General features: G+C 33.8%; 1 protein-coding gene and 1 long non-coding RNA gene across 6 annotated transcripts in view; both read left to right on the top strand.

The window, feature by feature from the left end:
* The first annotated feature begins 533 nt into the window (after positions 1-533).
* Positions 534-1,914, top strand: LOC129916331 (uncharacterized). 4 transcript variants are annotated; one of them, XR_008772436.1, is made up of 4 exons: positions 534-765; positions 848-919; positions 970-1,399; positions 1,458-1,914. It is a non-coding gene; the product is annotated as an uncharacterized LOC129916331 (long non-coding RNA). The 4 variants fall into 4 exon arrangements; XR_008772438.1 differs by having other exon boundaries at positions 757-776; XR_008772435.1 differs by having other exon boundaries at positions 848-1,399.
* A 2,138-nt stretch (positions 1,915-4,052) lies between these two features.
* LOC129913203 (chromatin-remodeling ATPase INO80) overlaps positions 4,053-15,960 on the top strand; it is a 53,294-nt gene continuing 41,386 nt past the window's right edge. The window contains exons 1-9 of one of the 2 annotated variants that reach the window (XM_055991760.1): positions 4,053-4,647; positions 4,707-4,900; positions 7,069-8,004; positions 9,061-10,190; positions 10,258-10,440; positions 10,495-10,672; positions 11,298-11,695; positions 11,761-12,022; positions 12,086-12,253. In XM_055991760.1, the coding sequence (XP_055847735.1) occupies positions 4,419-4,647; positions 4,707-4,900; positions 7,069-8,004; positions 9,061-10,190; positions 10,258-10,440; positions 10,495-10,672; positions 11,298-11,695; positions 11,761-12,022; positions 12,086-12,253 (3,678 nt within the window). In that variant the 5' untranslated portion in view covers positions 4,053-4,418. The remainder of the gene's footprint in view (positions 4,648-4,706; positions 4,901-7,068; positions 8,005-9,060; positions 10,191-10,257; positions 10,441-10,494; positions 10,673-11,297; positions 11,696-11,760; positions 12,023-12,085; positions 12,254-15,960) is intronic. The other variant, XM_055991759.1, reaches the window with a different exon arrangement.

The following is a 15,960-nucleotide window of genomic DNA, read 5'->3' as shown; positions in this document are numbered from 1 at the left end:
AGCACTGGTGCAAGGTCCACATATGTAAAAATAGCCACATCCATGCTTGAACCGAAGTTGACCCGCAGCAAATCCGCCGAAATCGGTGGGTTAAATTCCTGATCCGAGGCTGAACCACGTTTGTACAACTGGCCCTAAGTCTTTTTCAAAAAAAAAGAAATAATTTTTTTTTACTTTTTTAAATTATCTAAAATTTAGTTCAACCCGCGTACTAGTCTTGAACCAAAGTTGAACCACAGCTAATCCGTTGAAATCGGCAAGTAAAATTCCTGAACCAAGGCAACAAACACTGTCGACTGTGTTTTTCAGTGCGAGTCCGGTTCCGCAGCTGTAAATAAACACGCTGTTGATGACAGACATCAAATGAAAATAAAATGGAGGCATGCACTCATCGAAAAACTTAAAGAAACTAGAGCCCCCTATAAAAGCTTCACGGAACTAACAGCACAAGCACTCCATATATTAGGTGTGTTTTTTTGTTTATCTATATAGATTTTGTGCAAAAAAACGACATCGAGATTTTTGAAATCAAAACAATTTACGTGTTAAATACAACAAAAACTTTATCTATATAGATTTTTGAAAAATCCAGATAATTATCCAGATTTTACTTTCTCTCGATAGAAAACAGTACTGCCAAGGTACATTACACTTATTAAATGTCAAATTCTATTAAACGACAGCTGCAGTTGACAGATATATGACAAAAAAAATATAATATTTAAAATTGAATTAAATTAGGAATAACAAACAACGCAAATCAATGTTAAGTACAAGTATATTTTTTGGAAAAACATAAAAATTGTACCATAAACTTTGTTTTTTTAATTTAATTTAATTATTTTAGGATTCACGTATTTGCAAGAGTGCGATATCTTCCACAAAACCAAAGAAAAAAAACCTGAAAAGCAGATGGAAAGTAAATCAATTTATTAATACAATGAGATAGCATATTTATCTTTTTACTAGGAATTATTTCACAAAAGAAGAATTCTGTGTACTGTGCGCTTGTGTCTTAATCGTGTCGATACCTTCAAACCTCACAGCCAAATGTAATGTAAAATGCACTTGGAATGCCCACTCGTTTGCGAAAACGTCTATTCTTTGACGATAAACATGGTTAAATGACAACAAAGCTCTTGTTAATCAATCGCCTCATTATGCCCACCACAAAAAGTCTCATAACTTTTTAAAAAGATACACGTCATGTCTGTGCGCTGCAAAAAAAGCAAGTACAATCATACCTCCTGAAAAATATTCCTTCAGGAAATACTTTTCATCCCAAACAGCAGACAGCAACAAGCAAGACAATCCCAACCTTGCATTGCAGCTCATTCAATACCCAAATCCTTCGGCTCCCTAAAATCAGAGCATCATTTAGGTCCCCAATTGGTTACAGGTAATTTTTTTATTTATTCTCCTTTATTGGTTCGATATATTCCTTATTCCTTCTTCAGATATAATCTGCCTGCATTGATGTCGTCCTGTTTCTTTAGGAAATGTCTTCTACAAATGGCTGTAAAGCCGAGATCCCGAGAAAATGATATCTGCATGAATTTTCTTCGCAATTACTTTCCCCTCCTTAACAGCTATGCAGGGGAAGGAATTAAGGCAGTACACATGGATTCCCAAGCCAACTCAACCAACCCCCGAGGACAACGTATACAGCAGACTTTTTAAATTAAGTTTATCCATGTATTATATTTGTTTATATTTTATAACTTTGTTCATTATTTAACGTTAGGCCCCCTTTGTGCCAACAAAATTTTGTAACTATAAATGTATCTTAGAAATAAGTTATTTTAAGTCAATTGTAAATAGCAAGTTCAATAAACCAAAATTGAATTGCAATACACATGGATAAACAAAAAAACATATTTGCAAGCTATCATTCTTGATCCAGCTGTGGGAGTCCTTACAAAGGCGGGAGATTTTGTTTTATCTTTTCTTCCCCGAAACGTAATCTGTTTTCTCATTAAGATTTATTTGACCAGTTTCCAATCCGATATGAAAGTTAAATAAACAAATGTGTGCGCGCCTCACTGCATAATCTCAGAACTGTTTCTTTTTTGTTTGTTTTGTTGCTTGCTAGGTACTTATACAAGAAAAGTCTCATAACCAACTCCAAGTTGAAGCAGAACTCAAATATTCAATCTGGCGAGTGAATACAAGATTTTAAGAATTTCTGCAATAGGTTAAAGTATATTTAATATTTTGTGTTCTTCTAAAGAGAGCTGGAAAACTTTCAATAAAACTAGATACGAAAGTGTTTTGTTAAAAATAACTCAATCAATATCTGTTTAATATGTTTGAAATATAATTCTAGTTTCGCTAGTTCATTCCATATGTTTGGTTCATTTTTAGAGATGAAAAAAACTGCTTTGCTGAGGTTAACGCAGAAAGTTGATGATATGCCTTCTACGCCATTAGATGAAGCTAATGCCGAGGAAAAATCAACAAGAAAGATGAAGAAGAGCGACACGGAGCAGAATAAAATTGTAACCACATCACAATCCCAGTCACAGTCACATCAACCACCACATCCACTGCTGCTACCAAATTCTGCCCAATCATCTCCCGCCGTCCAGTTTATGAAAGCAAAAGTTAAACTAGAAGCGGATCCAGAACTTGCGGAAGTTCATACTAATGCTAATTTTTTTTATCATTCGCCACAATTAAAACAGAAAATCATTTCATGTGATCACTAAGTAATTTAAGTTTTTTTTTTTTTTTTTAAGGATTATAAGTTTGGGTGTAGGGCTTGATTGAAAAAAATTACTGTTAAAACATATAAGTAAATTGAGTCTACATGAGGGATGATTTAATAGATTAAGTACAATTGAACAAATTTTACTTTATATTCCAACTGTTGTTAAACAAATTCGTTTCACTTTGCATATATATTAAATATACAATCAAAAAGTTAAAACAATATTGGTTCAATATAAACAAAACAAAATTAATTTTATCTCATTCAACTCATTGTGCCACATGCGTATAGCTTCTCTAGACAAGAGTTCTTCATTATGCAAATTAGGATTTGCATGTTATTTGGTTGTTATTCACAGCATTCCTGAAAGTTTAAATAAGAAAAAAACACATTTTAAACCATTCGAAAATACAAAAAGTTCGCGACTTAGATACCTAATTTGATTGACTTTCATTCTCCAGATTGTCGATTTCAATGTTTAATTTCAAATTAAACATAATGCAGCAAAGCAGAAGTAGATGTATTAATAGACATAAACCTCCATCTTATCTTAAATCAACGTCTTGATGACTGGAAAATGTTTTTGTTTATACAGGGGCAGGGAACTGTTGTGGGATGAAGTGGGCTTAAATAACGAGTGGCTTGGTTCTGGAAAAAATCAACAAGTTTTGGGTGGTAAATATTACCACCTCCAATGAAGTCTGTGTAGACGTCGACATTCTCAGATAGAGCCCTTCTTTTTTGTGTTCAAGTTGTGTTATGGCAGATGCAACTTCCTTCACAGTGGGCAAACCATGTGGTAGAATTCCTGGTGGTAGTTTGGAATGGAACCTAACACAGCTAGAGGAACATGATAATCGACAAAACAGGAACAATTCTACGAATTTTTTTGTTTGTTTCTTTCTCTATGTTTTATTAAATTTTAATTTTTAAAATAAAAAAAGCAAAAGCAAACTTTTTGACAGACTCTGTCAAAGTTAATGTTCAGTGCTGCCAAATAATTACACGGATTTAAAAAATCTCGATGTCGTTTTTTTGCACAAAATCTATATAGATAAACAAAAAAACACACCTATTATATCCTCTAAGGTTTTTGTATGAAAAAAACTCTACACCTGAAAGTCAATACGTTCCGGTTTGGAATTGTATCCAGTGGATTGCGTTTTTCGTTGTCTTTTCGTCTTTGGTGTGTGACAGCCTTAAAACTTGAAACGCATTCATTTTAGTACATTCACAGGGCGCCCTCTACATTTCACATATTCTCTTCGTTAAATAAGACCGGTTTCGTTGAAATTTTCGTTAAATTGATAACTAGCTGTCATCCCTGCACTGGCAAATGTGCAAAAAACCAAAACAACATGTCAAATTTTCAACAAATTTTTTTCTCTATCTCTGGCATTTTGTTTTATTGGTTTAAATGCCACCCTAAAACGGCGTGTGTAAAGAAAACTTGACGATAAATTAAAATCTTACCAAATCCAAATGGCCAAATTCTGAATTCTAAAAAATAATAACTTGAATTTCTTCAAATTCATTTTTTGTTTTGGCAAGCCTAACCTACTAATTAATCTCCAGAAACTGTGTGTGTTTATAAACAAACACAAGTGGCATAAAAGAAATTTTGCCTCTAGTGGGGGGCAATTTAAGCCCCACGATTTACGCAATTTATTGTAAAAAAAGAAATAGGTTATAAGTGGAAAAAAAAAACATGAACACGAAGAAAACCGCAGAAAATGGCTCTGGCTCGAAAAAATTTGCCAAGCCGCTGCATTTGCAGCGATTGGAAGCGAGTCTGGACATGGGTCCTTTCATGGCTTTTGCCCATAAAATGCTATCACAGCCTTTGGCTAGTTCTGATTCGGAAACCGACGATGAAGAAAATGATGAAGGGCGAAGGGCTGGTGGACGCTTCAAAGGCATCAATGGTTCCAAAGAAGGTTAGAGGACATTTTTACTTGGGAACTAAAATTTGTCTAATTGGTTTTCTATTTTTCAGAACGCCAAAGTGATAAAGCTCATATTTACAATCTGTCCAGTGTGACCAGTGAGAGAGAGTGGCTCTGTGATGCTTTACTTAGTGACACCGAGACAGACTCGGAAATCTCTGATGAAGACGATCATGTCAAGGAAATGCTTAGAAGTCATCTAAGGGAGCAAAAATATAGAGAATCATATTACAAAAAGGAAAAGGTAATTTCTAACTTTCAAATTTGTTAATTTTCACCAGAATCTCTGAAAATATAGAACACCCAATCTGTAGAAAGTTAATCGAACGGAAGAAGAAACTATACACTTGCTTTGTAAATTTAAGAGCTGCTTTTGACAAACATACAGGCTTTAATTTATAAGTTATCCTGCATATTCGTATCTCGCAACTTTTTATTTATGTTCGAAAATTTAATTTTCGCATCAAAGGCAAGGGTATGGGATGGTTATGATTTCTCAACTAGTTTCGAAACAAAAGCCGATGTGCCGCAAGGTTGTATTCTGAGCCCTTTACTGTTTTTTCCTTTTCATTGATGATATTTCTTTGCTACCGGGGTTACAAAGGGGTTAGGTCAAAAAAATCGATTTTCGGATTTTTATTGGACTTTAGTCAGTTTTGTTTTCTCTTTCATTTGGTTCTATCGCCATAGCTCTAGTGTATCTCCTTCCTTTAGAAATGATTCGGTACAAAGGGTTTAAGTCAAAAATTATTAAAATTTTGTGGTACTAAGAGCGTAAGTTGACTTACCTCCTTTGTTTTTGCATTAATTTTTAATTTTAAAATACAAAAATTGGTCCTAAGGCGTTAAGTTAAGAGGAAGACAGAAAACGAAAATTCATTTTTCTACAGTATTATATTAACTCAAAAAAAAAAAAAAAAAAATTGTCACATTTGGTAAATAATCACATTGATATTTCCAACTTTCTTTTACAAATTAATTCCTTTGTATCAAGTTTATTTTTGATGACTAAATGGTTCTAAAGTGTTAAGTCAACATATTTTTTATGTTAAGAACGTTTAATTTCTGGTCAAAAGCATATGGATATTAAAAAAGATCTTATAGAGATGTTTCTGCATCATTAATTTTTCTAAATAATAATATTTAGATTTACAAACAAAAATTGAAACTTCAATTTCATTTTTCTCAAAACTACCTTTTCTGACTTAACCCCTTTTTACCCGGCGCCAAAGATCAAAGATCATCTTCCTAGGCCGTATTTCATAAAACTACACTGGTCAACTAGGTTTTTGCCAAAACAGTAGTAGTTTTTAATGTGCTAAACTCGAATCTGAAGTCAAAAAATTGTTATTGGCCTCCGTTTTTTGAAATATTACCGTTAGAAAATGTCAAAAAACGTCATTTTGGCTGTTTTCGAGGCTATGTTTTTATGTGGGGTAGTTCATTATGAACTAATTTGTAACGGTGCCTATAAGAACTGGTTTTATTCTTTCAAAAAATGTATAAATCTTTCCGATATCTCTTTTACTGCCCGAGATATTTAAAATTTAAGTAGCGCGGTCTTTGAATCAGAAACAACACAGGCCAACCAAATTAAACTTTTTTTGCCACAAGAACCAAAATATACTTTTCTGAAGGTTTTTGGGTTGCTGAACTCCAATCCGCAATCAGAACAATTCTATTAGGCTTTGTTCCTGAAATATTACCGTTATAAAATGCAAAAAAAGGTTTTTTTTTATAACGGTAATATTTCAAGAACGAAGGCTAATAGAATTTTTCTGATTGCGGATTCGAGTTCAGCAACCCACAAACCTTCAGAAAAGTATATTTTGGTTCTTGTGGCAAAAATTCTGTGACCAGTGACTTAAACTTTAGATTAAGTTTAGTTTCTCTTTGGCTTATTAATTGAAACTTAAGATATCTCGAGCAATAAAAAAGATATCGGGAAAATTTAAACAGTTTTTGAAAGAAAAATATCTGTTCTTACACCGTTACAAATTTGTTTATAATAAATTACCCCACATAAAAACAGAACCTCGAAAACAGCCAAAATGACTTTAGATTCGGATTCAGCACATCAAAAACTACTAGAAAAGTATATTTTGGTTCTTGTGGCAAAAAAAGTTAAATTTTGTTGACCAGTGCTATTAGTCTAATATGTAATTATTAGCGAATTTGCTAATAATTTCTAATTTATTAGCAAATTAGTGTTTCATAAAACTTTTTCCACACTAATAAATTATTTCTCCAGCACCTACATCTATTATTAGTAATTTTTTTTTTTATCACTTATGAAATGTCAATTCAGGCAGACAGCAGTCAATGCCATGTCCTTATTCTTAAGAAATAATATTGTAAAATATTATGATGAAAAAACAAATAAAGAATTTATCTATCTATCTATCTTTCTAGAACACCCAATACGGCTATTATGGAACTGGGCTTCTCTCCGCTTATGACATGTTTCCTGAACATCAACGGTCTATTGTTGGTGTCCGAAAACGCCGCAAGGAACGAGAGAAGAAGGAAAAACCACCGAAGATTCCGAAACCAAGAAAACAACGGCGAAGCAAACATGGAGACCCATCCGGATCCAATGATACAAAGAGTCAGAAGTGGGAAGCATCCCAAAACATGTCGCAAATTAAATCGGAATTCGGTGAAGACGACGCAGACTCCAAATCTCATAGTCCAATGGGTTCACAAAGAGTACCTCATTCTGGTCGGGGTCGAAAGAAAAAGTCGGCGCTTGCCAAAACCCCTGAGCTTATGGCAGCCAGAAGGCGCAAAGTCTTCCAATTGATGTCGAAGAAAGAACTGGGCAAGATTCAAAGAGCCAAGGCTAATAACCACAAAGAAATGCTCCAGGGCTGCAAACGTGTTGCCACCATGTGCATGAAGGTGACCCGACAGAAGGCGATGCAGTCGCAAAAGATTATGAAAGAGACCATTTGGCGAGCTAAACGTTTGACACGAGAAATGCAAGGCTATTGGAAGCGATATGATCGTGTCGAAAGGGAAACTCGTCGACGAATGGAGAAGGAGGCCGAGGAACAGCGCAAGATTGATGTTGAAATTATCGAGGCTAAACGTCAGCAGCGAAAGCTGAATTTCTTGATTACACAAACTGAGCTTTATGCACATTTCATGTCAAAGAAGTTGGGCTTTGGCACAGAGGAAGAGCAATTGAGAATTTTGAATCAACTCGACGAAGAAATAAATCCTCGTTTGTCGGCTTATGATGATTACGACTCGGAATTGATGAAACAACTTGCTCAGAGACATGCTGCAGAGGCTTTTAACACAGATCGTGCAAGGACTCAACAGTTTGATGTACAAATCAAAGAGGTAAGAATACATTTTTTTTTTATTCAAATACAATTTTAAAGGTTTTAGACTTCTTTCAATATTTTTCAATTAATTTAGGTTGAATTTCGTTTTCAATTTTTGGATGAATTCTTTTCTCTATTGTATAAGAACTCTAATTTTATGGATATTCTTTTTTGACAAAAGTATGTTAGCTTATTTAATGTTCATATCGTAAAGAAACATTATAACCTTCGAATTACCGAAAATATAAGACTTAATTGCTACAATTCCATTTGAGACAAAAAAGTCGATTCCAAGTTGTTAAAAAGTAATTTTGAAACCTTCCAGTATACACGTATGCAACCTAACAAGATCAAACTTACTTTTTGTTTGGCTACTAAAACGCCAATTTAGGACCCGGTTATAGCGGTCAGGAAAATGCATCAGGAAAAAAGAAACAGTTTGAATGAAATTGAATATTTTTACCTGATCCTCGTTTATAGCGATCAAGAAAACGATAGTTGACACGCACAAAATCTACCTAATCTCTTCTTTTCCTTATTGAAATACACACGAAATGCAGTGGAACAGGAAAAATTTGAAAAACCTCAGGGGTTTTATCCCAATGTAACATTATTACTAGATTACATTCGAGAATTTGAATTTAAAAAAAAAAAACTCCCTATTGCTCAAAGCAAGAAGACAAAGACTATTGTCGTTTTCGATTGGCTCTCCGGAAGCGTCCGGAATCATGCAGAAGCCTTCTGAAAGTGTTTTATTCGCTCGAATTTGACAGACAGAACGCTTCTCAGAATAAAAATTCTCTTCTCGATTTCAAAACAGAATTCACTCAAAATCACTAATATTTAAATAATTAAACCTCAAACCAAATTTCCTATTATAAAATCAAAATATTTTTATTTGATTATTCAGACTGTTGGAATTTGGAAGCGATTCAGACTGTTTTATTGGATTTCAGAATGAGTGAATCTTTGAGTGAAACCAATCGAAAACGACATATATGTTACATCTTTTTTATATTTTAAAATATTTCCTTTATCAAAATAATTAATTTCTTATTCATAATTTTAACAGGAGGAAGAAGATGAAGAAGTCCCATCCTGTTCTACCGATTGCAAGCCAGATTTACCACAACCAGATATTTTCCGAGGAACTCTGAAGACTTATCAACTTAAAGGCATGACTTGGCTGGCAAACATTTACGACCAAGGAATCAGTGGAATTTTAGCTGATGAAATGGGTCTCGGAAAAACCGTTCAATCCATAGCATTCCTCTGTCACATAGCTGAGAAATATGGAGTCTGGGGTCCATTCTTGGTAATCTCACCAGCGTCGACGTTGCACAACTGGCAACAGGAAATGCAACGTTTCGTACCTGATTTCAATGTAGTCCCTTACTGGGGTTCCCCAAACGAAAGGAAAATTCTTCGACAATTTTGGGAACAAAAAGATCTTCACACAAAAGATGCTAGTTTCCATGTTGTAATCACGAGTTATCAGTTGATTGTTTCTGACTATAAGTATTTCAATAGAATCAAATGGCAGTATATGATTCTGGATGAAGCTCAAGCTATTAAGAGTTCTTCCTCAATGCGATGGAAATTATTACTCGGTTTCAACTGTCGCAATCGATTGTTGCTTAGTGGTACTCCAATTCAAAACAGCATGGCAGAGTTGTGGGCCTTGTTGCATTTTATAATGCCAACACTCTTTGATTCCCACGATGAGTTCAACGAGTGGTTTTCAAAGGATATTGAAAGTCACGCCGAGAACAAGACGGGAATTGATGAGAAGCAGATCTCAAGGTTGCACATGATTCTCAAGCCATTTATGTTGCGGAGAATCAAAAAAGACGTAGAGAATGAACTCTCAGATAAGATCGAGATTATGGTGTATTGTCCATTGACAACACGACAAAAGCTGCTCTATATGGCTCTGAAGAAAAAAATTCGCATTGAAGATCTTTTGCATTTTACTATTGGCGGAGGTGATGGTCATCATGTTGACAGAAATTTCACATCGAATCTGATGAATTTAGTTATGCAATTCAGAAAGGTGTGTAATCATCCAGAATTGTTTGAAAGAAGAGATGCAAAAAGTCCGTTTTCGATGAAATGTCAGGAATATGTTATGCCGAGATTAGTATTTAATGAAGCTTTACTCAGTTATTCAATTCCAAGTAACAAACATCTGCTATATAATAGGTTTGTTAAAACAATACATTTTTGAACGATTAAAAAAGTTAAGATATTAATTCTTTTCTCTTGCCAGATTCAACATATTCAAAGGAGAGAATGTTCAAAAATCTCTGTTTGGCGAAAAACCACGCAAAAGATTAGAACAATACCCGAGGTATATAGACGTTGGAATGGATTGTGCGTTTAGTTTTAGTCGATTTTGTGATTTGAGCCCAAAGGATATTGAAGATATGACTGTTGCCGGACTTATTGCATTGTAAGAGAAATAAAAAAGTAGAAGAATTCAAATATATCGTCATTCTTTTTTCAGTTTAAAAAAATATTTAAAAACTTTGAGAGAGTATGCGGATTATTCTTATCGACTGGAGTGGTGGGAGAACTATTCAAATAGAAAAATGATGCTCTTAGAACCAACTTTACAAAACTTATTGGATCAAAGATTTATGACAGATAATAGTTTGCTGAAGGACCTTATTTTTACAAGAATGGTAAGTTTGGTTTATTTTATATTGTAATAGTGGCATAATAGATTTTTGAACTTTTTTTTGAAAGGCTTAGATAATATCAATTTTTAGAGCCCCCGTACACTAGAGTACCTACAGTAAAACTTCTTATTAATCCCTCAAAAAATATACCCTCATGAAAAAAAGCATGAAAGTTTAAAGATAAAAGTTGGAAACCGTCTTGGTTTAGGATTTTCAAGCTTTTACGAATTAATGCAACTTGCAGCTCATTTTTATGTTTTTTTTTTGTGAGGTTAGAAATGCCAATATTTACAATTTTTTTATAATATGCTCCAAGTCTAATTACTATAGCATACTTAATTTTTTGGAGCTAACATTGTCAACTGTGTCGAAATAATAAATACTAAATTTAGTACAAGTAGTTATACATTAGAGGACTTTGGCTTACAAAATATTAATAAGTTGCAGTGTTTATTATGAATGAGAAAAATTGAAAACTTTGAAAGGTCGGTTTTCAATCTTAATCTCTGTCGTCACAAAAAAGTCAATTTAGTTCGAAGATGTTTGATTCAATATGGATTAAAGTTATTTGTACTTTTTTTAAGAATATTCTTCCTAACGTTTAACATTGTTTTTTATTTTACTTTAGACATCATCAGAAAGCTCTATTTACACATTTGGTGACTATCAAATTGGAAACATGCAAGAAACTATTGAACATCGTGTCATTCGAAGCAGAAAGCGAAAGATCACCGAAATAAGATCTCCCACGATGGAAGGAAACATTTCTTTAAAATCCGAAATCGATATCGAAGAAGATTTTGCTAGACCAGTGGTCATAAAAGAAGAATCCAAATCATTTACATCTCCTCCTAGAGGTCGTCCGCCAAAGAATCCAGATAAGAATGTTAAAGCGTCTACTATTCTTCTGCCAGAATTCCCGCATATACCCCGACCACCAGGGAAGTTCTTTTGTGAAGCTATTGAAATGCCAAGATTTCTATATGGCTTGGGACAAAAGGTTCAAGCCGTCAAAAGACGGTTTTAGTAAGTTTATTTTTACTTTATACTGAATTTTTAGTCATGATGTTGATGATTCTTTTTATTTTTAGTTGCGAAAGTCGAGCCGCTGAATGGAGTCACATTCGCCACATTCAATGTGATAATCAAGAGGGTTATAATCTTCTTTACAACAGTCTGGAATTGTGTAAGCCTAAATATGGTTGGTCATCCATTGTGATACCGGATAAACAAACACTCGTTTCTGACGCTGGTAAATTAGCAGTCTTGGATAGTTTACTTACAAGATTAAAAGCACAAGGACATAGAGTTTTGATTTACTCGCAAATGACGAAAATGATTGATTTATTAGAGGTAAGTCGTGAGTGATAAGTTTGGATAACATAAATTAAAATAAAATATATCATTCTTATTCAGGAGTATATGTGGCACCGCAAACATCGTTATATGAGACTTGATGGGTCGAGTAAAATATCGGCACGTCGTGATATGGTTGCTGATTTTCAAAATCGTGCTGATATATTTGTATTTCTTCTATCAACCAGAGCAGGTGGATTGGGTATCAATTTGACTGCAGCTGATACTGTAAGTACATACACAATAGATGATATTAGTATAAATGATCATAGATATGTATATCTTATTAAGAATTATTTATGATTGCTAGACAATTCAAATTCTCTTCGTTCATAATAGTTTTTATTTATATATTTTTAGATTTATACTATATAAATGACAAGTTTCTGATATCTCCTAAAAACCTTAAATTGAGTCGAAAACTTTTTTAATTTTTTCAACAAAATAATAAAAAAAATATCGACAATTGTTCACAAAATAAAGTAAAGAATTAGATATTGCCAAATTCCTAAACGTTAAATTTGCAGATTATATATTCAATTTCCAGAAGGCCCGTTAACACAAAAAGTGAATTGATTTAAAATCATAAATAAAGTTCTGCATTAATATCATAACCTTTTGATAACTATTTCTGATGTGGATGTGTTTCCATTAAACTTTTTTGTATTGCTCAAATTAATTCAATAGTTTATCAATTAACATTTCTTCATTGCATAATATTTTTTTTTTCTTACGCAGTAATGGAACTTTTTTCATACAAATATTTTACGTTGAATGTATTTTTTAATGCAAAGTCTTATGAGATTAAAACCAAAAATGTCCGACTTAAAAAAGTTAATTTATTTTAATATTAACAATACAAAATAACAACAAAAAAGATGAGGTTGAGATATGAGCAAGAGTAAATCTTAAAAAAAATTCAAACTTTGCAAAAAAATGTTTTTTTTTTCCCCATTTTGTAACAGATCATCCTGCAACATTATTTAGAAAAGCTCAGGGGCAAACATTTTTGAGATAATAACCACGTAGTGAACGTTTGAGGAAGTTTCTGACAAGAGCTAGACTTTGTAGTCATAAAAGAGTCCTACACCATAACCAATATTTATTATTGTTACTTATTTTGGATCTAATGTCGTTTTCTATTGACGAGTTCAGCATCAGATTTGTGAATCTGACAGCTGAAAGAGGGGGTGAACAGGGGAAAAAGTGGAAAAATCTCAGATTTCATGATCTATTTGCCGCTTGAGATTCAAAAAAAATGAATTTGAGATTCAAAAATCTGAATCTGGATTTTTATCAAGATTCACGCATACAAGCACACGCACTTTCACACAAACTTCTCTGTTTGACATTTGTCTGAACATTTGTTGTTGTTTTATTTTAAAAAGTTTTTTTTTTTTAAACGCACAGATTTCGTACACAATTACGAAACTAGATTTCATATTCTATTTGCAGTGGAAATTCTGAAATTTGTACACAAAAATCTCAAAAGCAAATAGTTTGAGTTTGTATTTTGTATGTATTTTCAGCCAGTACACAGGTAATGGTAATGGTGCAAATATATGAGCTGTTCGATCAGTCCCCAGTCATTGTGTCATCGACGCAAAAATTTTCGTCCAATATTTAAATATAATTTGAATAAAATTTTTGTGTTCTGTGCTGATACTCGCCGAATAATGCACAAAATTAAATTTTGTATCGATCTGAATCCAGCTTAAAACGTACATTTTGAAATTTGTTTGCATTGGTTTCAAATTCAACGAAAATATTTTTATATGAAAAATGAAATTCAACGGTCATAATAATCAACTAGGGGTTCATTGGGGTCAATTCGTCTTATGCAATTTTAGATGACTCAGCCACATTTCTTGACGGGCTTTCTCTAGTTTAATTGTGGCTCTGAGCTTCTCTAACGCAAGTATATTATTTAAATCCATGATTTAAAGTAGTTTAACAAAAAAGGCTAGAGGTGTAAATATAAGATAAGATTAGGCCCAGGACCGTTTTTAGATAAAACACTCTCATCGAATTGAGTTTTCAAACATATAAGCCAATATCCTTTTCTTAAATTCACAATAGTTAGTTTCCAAATCTTGCAAAACGCATTCGAATCGCCATTTTGGCCCGTTTTCCATGTTGTTCGTAAAACAGCAGGAGTAAAGTATCGGTTAAATAAGATGAAAGTTTTTATAATTAAGAATTTCAAAAATTTGTTAACGATGTTAAAGCATGTATGCTATCGCGAAATTGCAAAAAGATATGATATCCTACAAATAATGATGGAGCAGATATGTGGGAGAATTATGATACCCTGCATATCGAGATCATAAAAACGCCAAATAGAGAAGAAGATTGCGAATCCCATTTACTCGTGCCGCTGAACATTTGCAATTGGAAGTACTATCTATGCATGTTGTCAACTAAGAAAGCACAAACGATAGTATATTTTTTAGTTGTTAAATCTTCAATGCCATTTTAAGTGCATGGGGTAGTTTGAAACTCATGTACATGACCTTATCTATCGTTCTAGCTTGAAGGCTGTGAAGACTGTATTACGTTTTTTTTTTGTTATCAAGCCCAATACCATTTCGAAACAACAACACATGACCGAAATTTTGTGATTGTATCATGAAAAGTCGTAAAAATTCTTTATCAACAATTCATGATTTTCGATTTCGAGTCACAGATAAACGCACTACATCACACGACTTAACCGTCCATCAGTAGCAGTTAATAAATTAACCACAACAAAAATAAATAAAACACCTAAATCGTTTCGAAATTTCAATCGTTTTCTGATGTGAACCTAAATCGATCTCGTAAATTTCCCACATCATCATCATCAGCTGACCAATGGTGTGGAATTTGTGTGAATTTTTATTTTAAAATAAATAAAGAAAAGTGTTTCGAACGTGAACAAGCTTGACAAATTTTAAGCATTGAAACCGCACCAAGAACATATTTAAATTCCAAACATATTCTCTCATTTCCGAACATCCCAACCAAAATATAACCATAACAACAGAAGTTAAAGAAGTTAATTCCACCCGACTTAATCCCAAAATCGTGGATACAAATCGTTTTCCCATCACAAAATCCCAACAAAAGCAAACAAACAAAAAAAAGAGAAAAAAAAAATACTCGTGTTGCTCCAAATCGAAATGAAATGTGTGGACATTTAACCGACACGCGGGACACCAAATTCCAGGTGCCTCTGCTTTTCGGAAGGGAAGGGTTACCTTTCAAATCGAACCATTTTGCAAAACATCAAGGGCCGCAGCGCTGTTGTGTTGAGTTGTTGATAGTATTTTCCCAGAAGCGATTTAGGTACCCAAGACATCGTCTCGAATACCAATCACAACAACAGCTATCGATGCCCCACAATTGGTTAATTTATTGCTAAAGCAAATTATAGATCTTCTCGAGTGATTGTAGAACACATCAGGCAGCAGTAAGTTCTTTTCTATGCACACCTCCTTCAGCAGTTGTTGATCTTGATCGGTGGATTGTGTCTGACGATGAGGGGCATACCAAGTAGTTGCGCGGAGTGTTAATGTTAGTTTGAAGGGAACTTCGCGAAATGATCCCACTATCAGAAAATCAAATACAATACCCATAATAAATTCTTAGTAATTCGCTGGTTTTAGTTCGGCTTGAGTTGACTTCAGATTTGGTGAGAGTTTGGCGCATGCGTCATGCCTAGAGGCAGATGTGGGAAAGATTATCATTTGTATGTCGTGGCATGACGATGACGGTGGGTGATTCTGCGCCCCCTGCCTACACCCTTTCAGGTTTTCCTTTGTAGGAGTTGTCATTATTTATTGATCGCACCTTTAATCGGTAGCGATACATGCATTGAAAGAAGCTCTCTTCTCGGATATGTCTACTCGCTGTGCAACTGCTTATGGAAAAGAAACTGTGTACCTTCGGCTCCC

Source organism: Episyrphus balteatus, chromosome 3 (genome assembly GCF_945859705.1).
Source record: "Episyrphus balteatus chromosome 3, idEpiBalt1.1, whole genome shotgun sequence".
NCBI classification, from domain to species: domain Eukaryota; kingdom Metazoa; phylum Arthropoda; class Insecta; order Diptera; family Syrphidae; genus Episyrphus; species Episyrphus balteatus.
The sequence above is the reverse complement of the archived record's forward strand: the minus strand, read 5'-3'. Positions and strand labels throughout refer to the sequence as shown.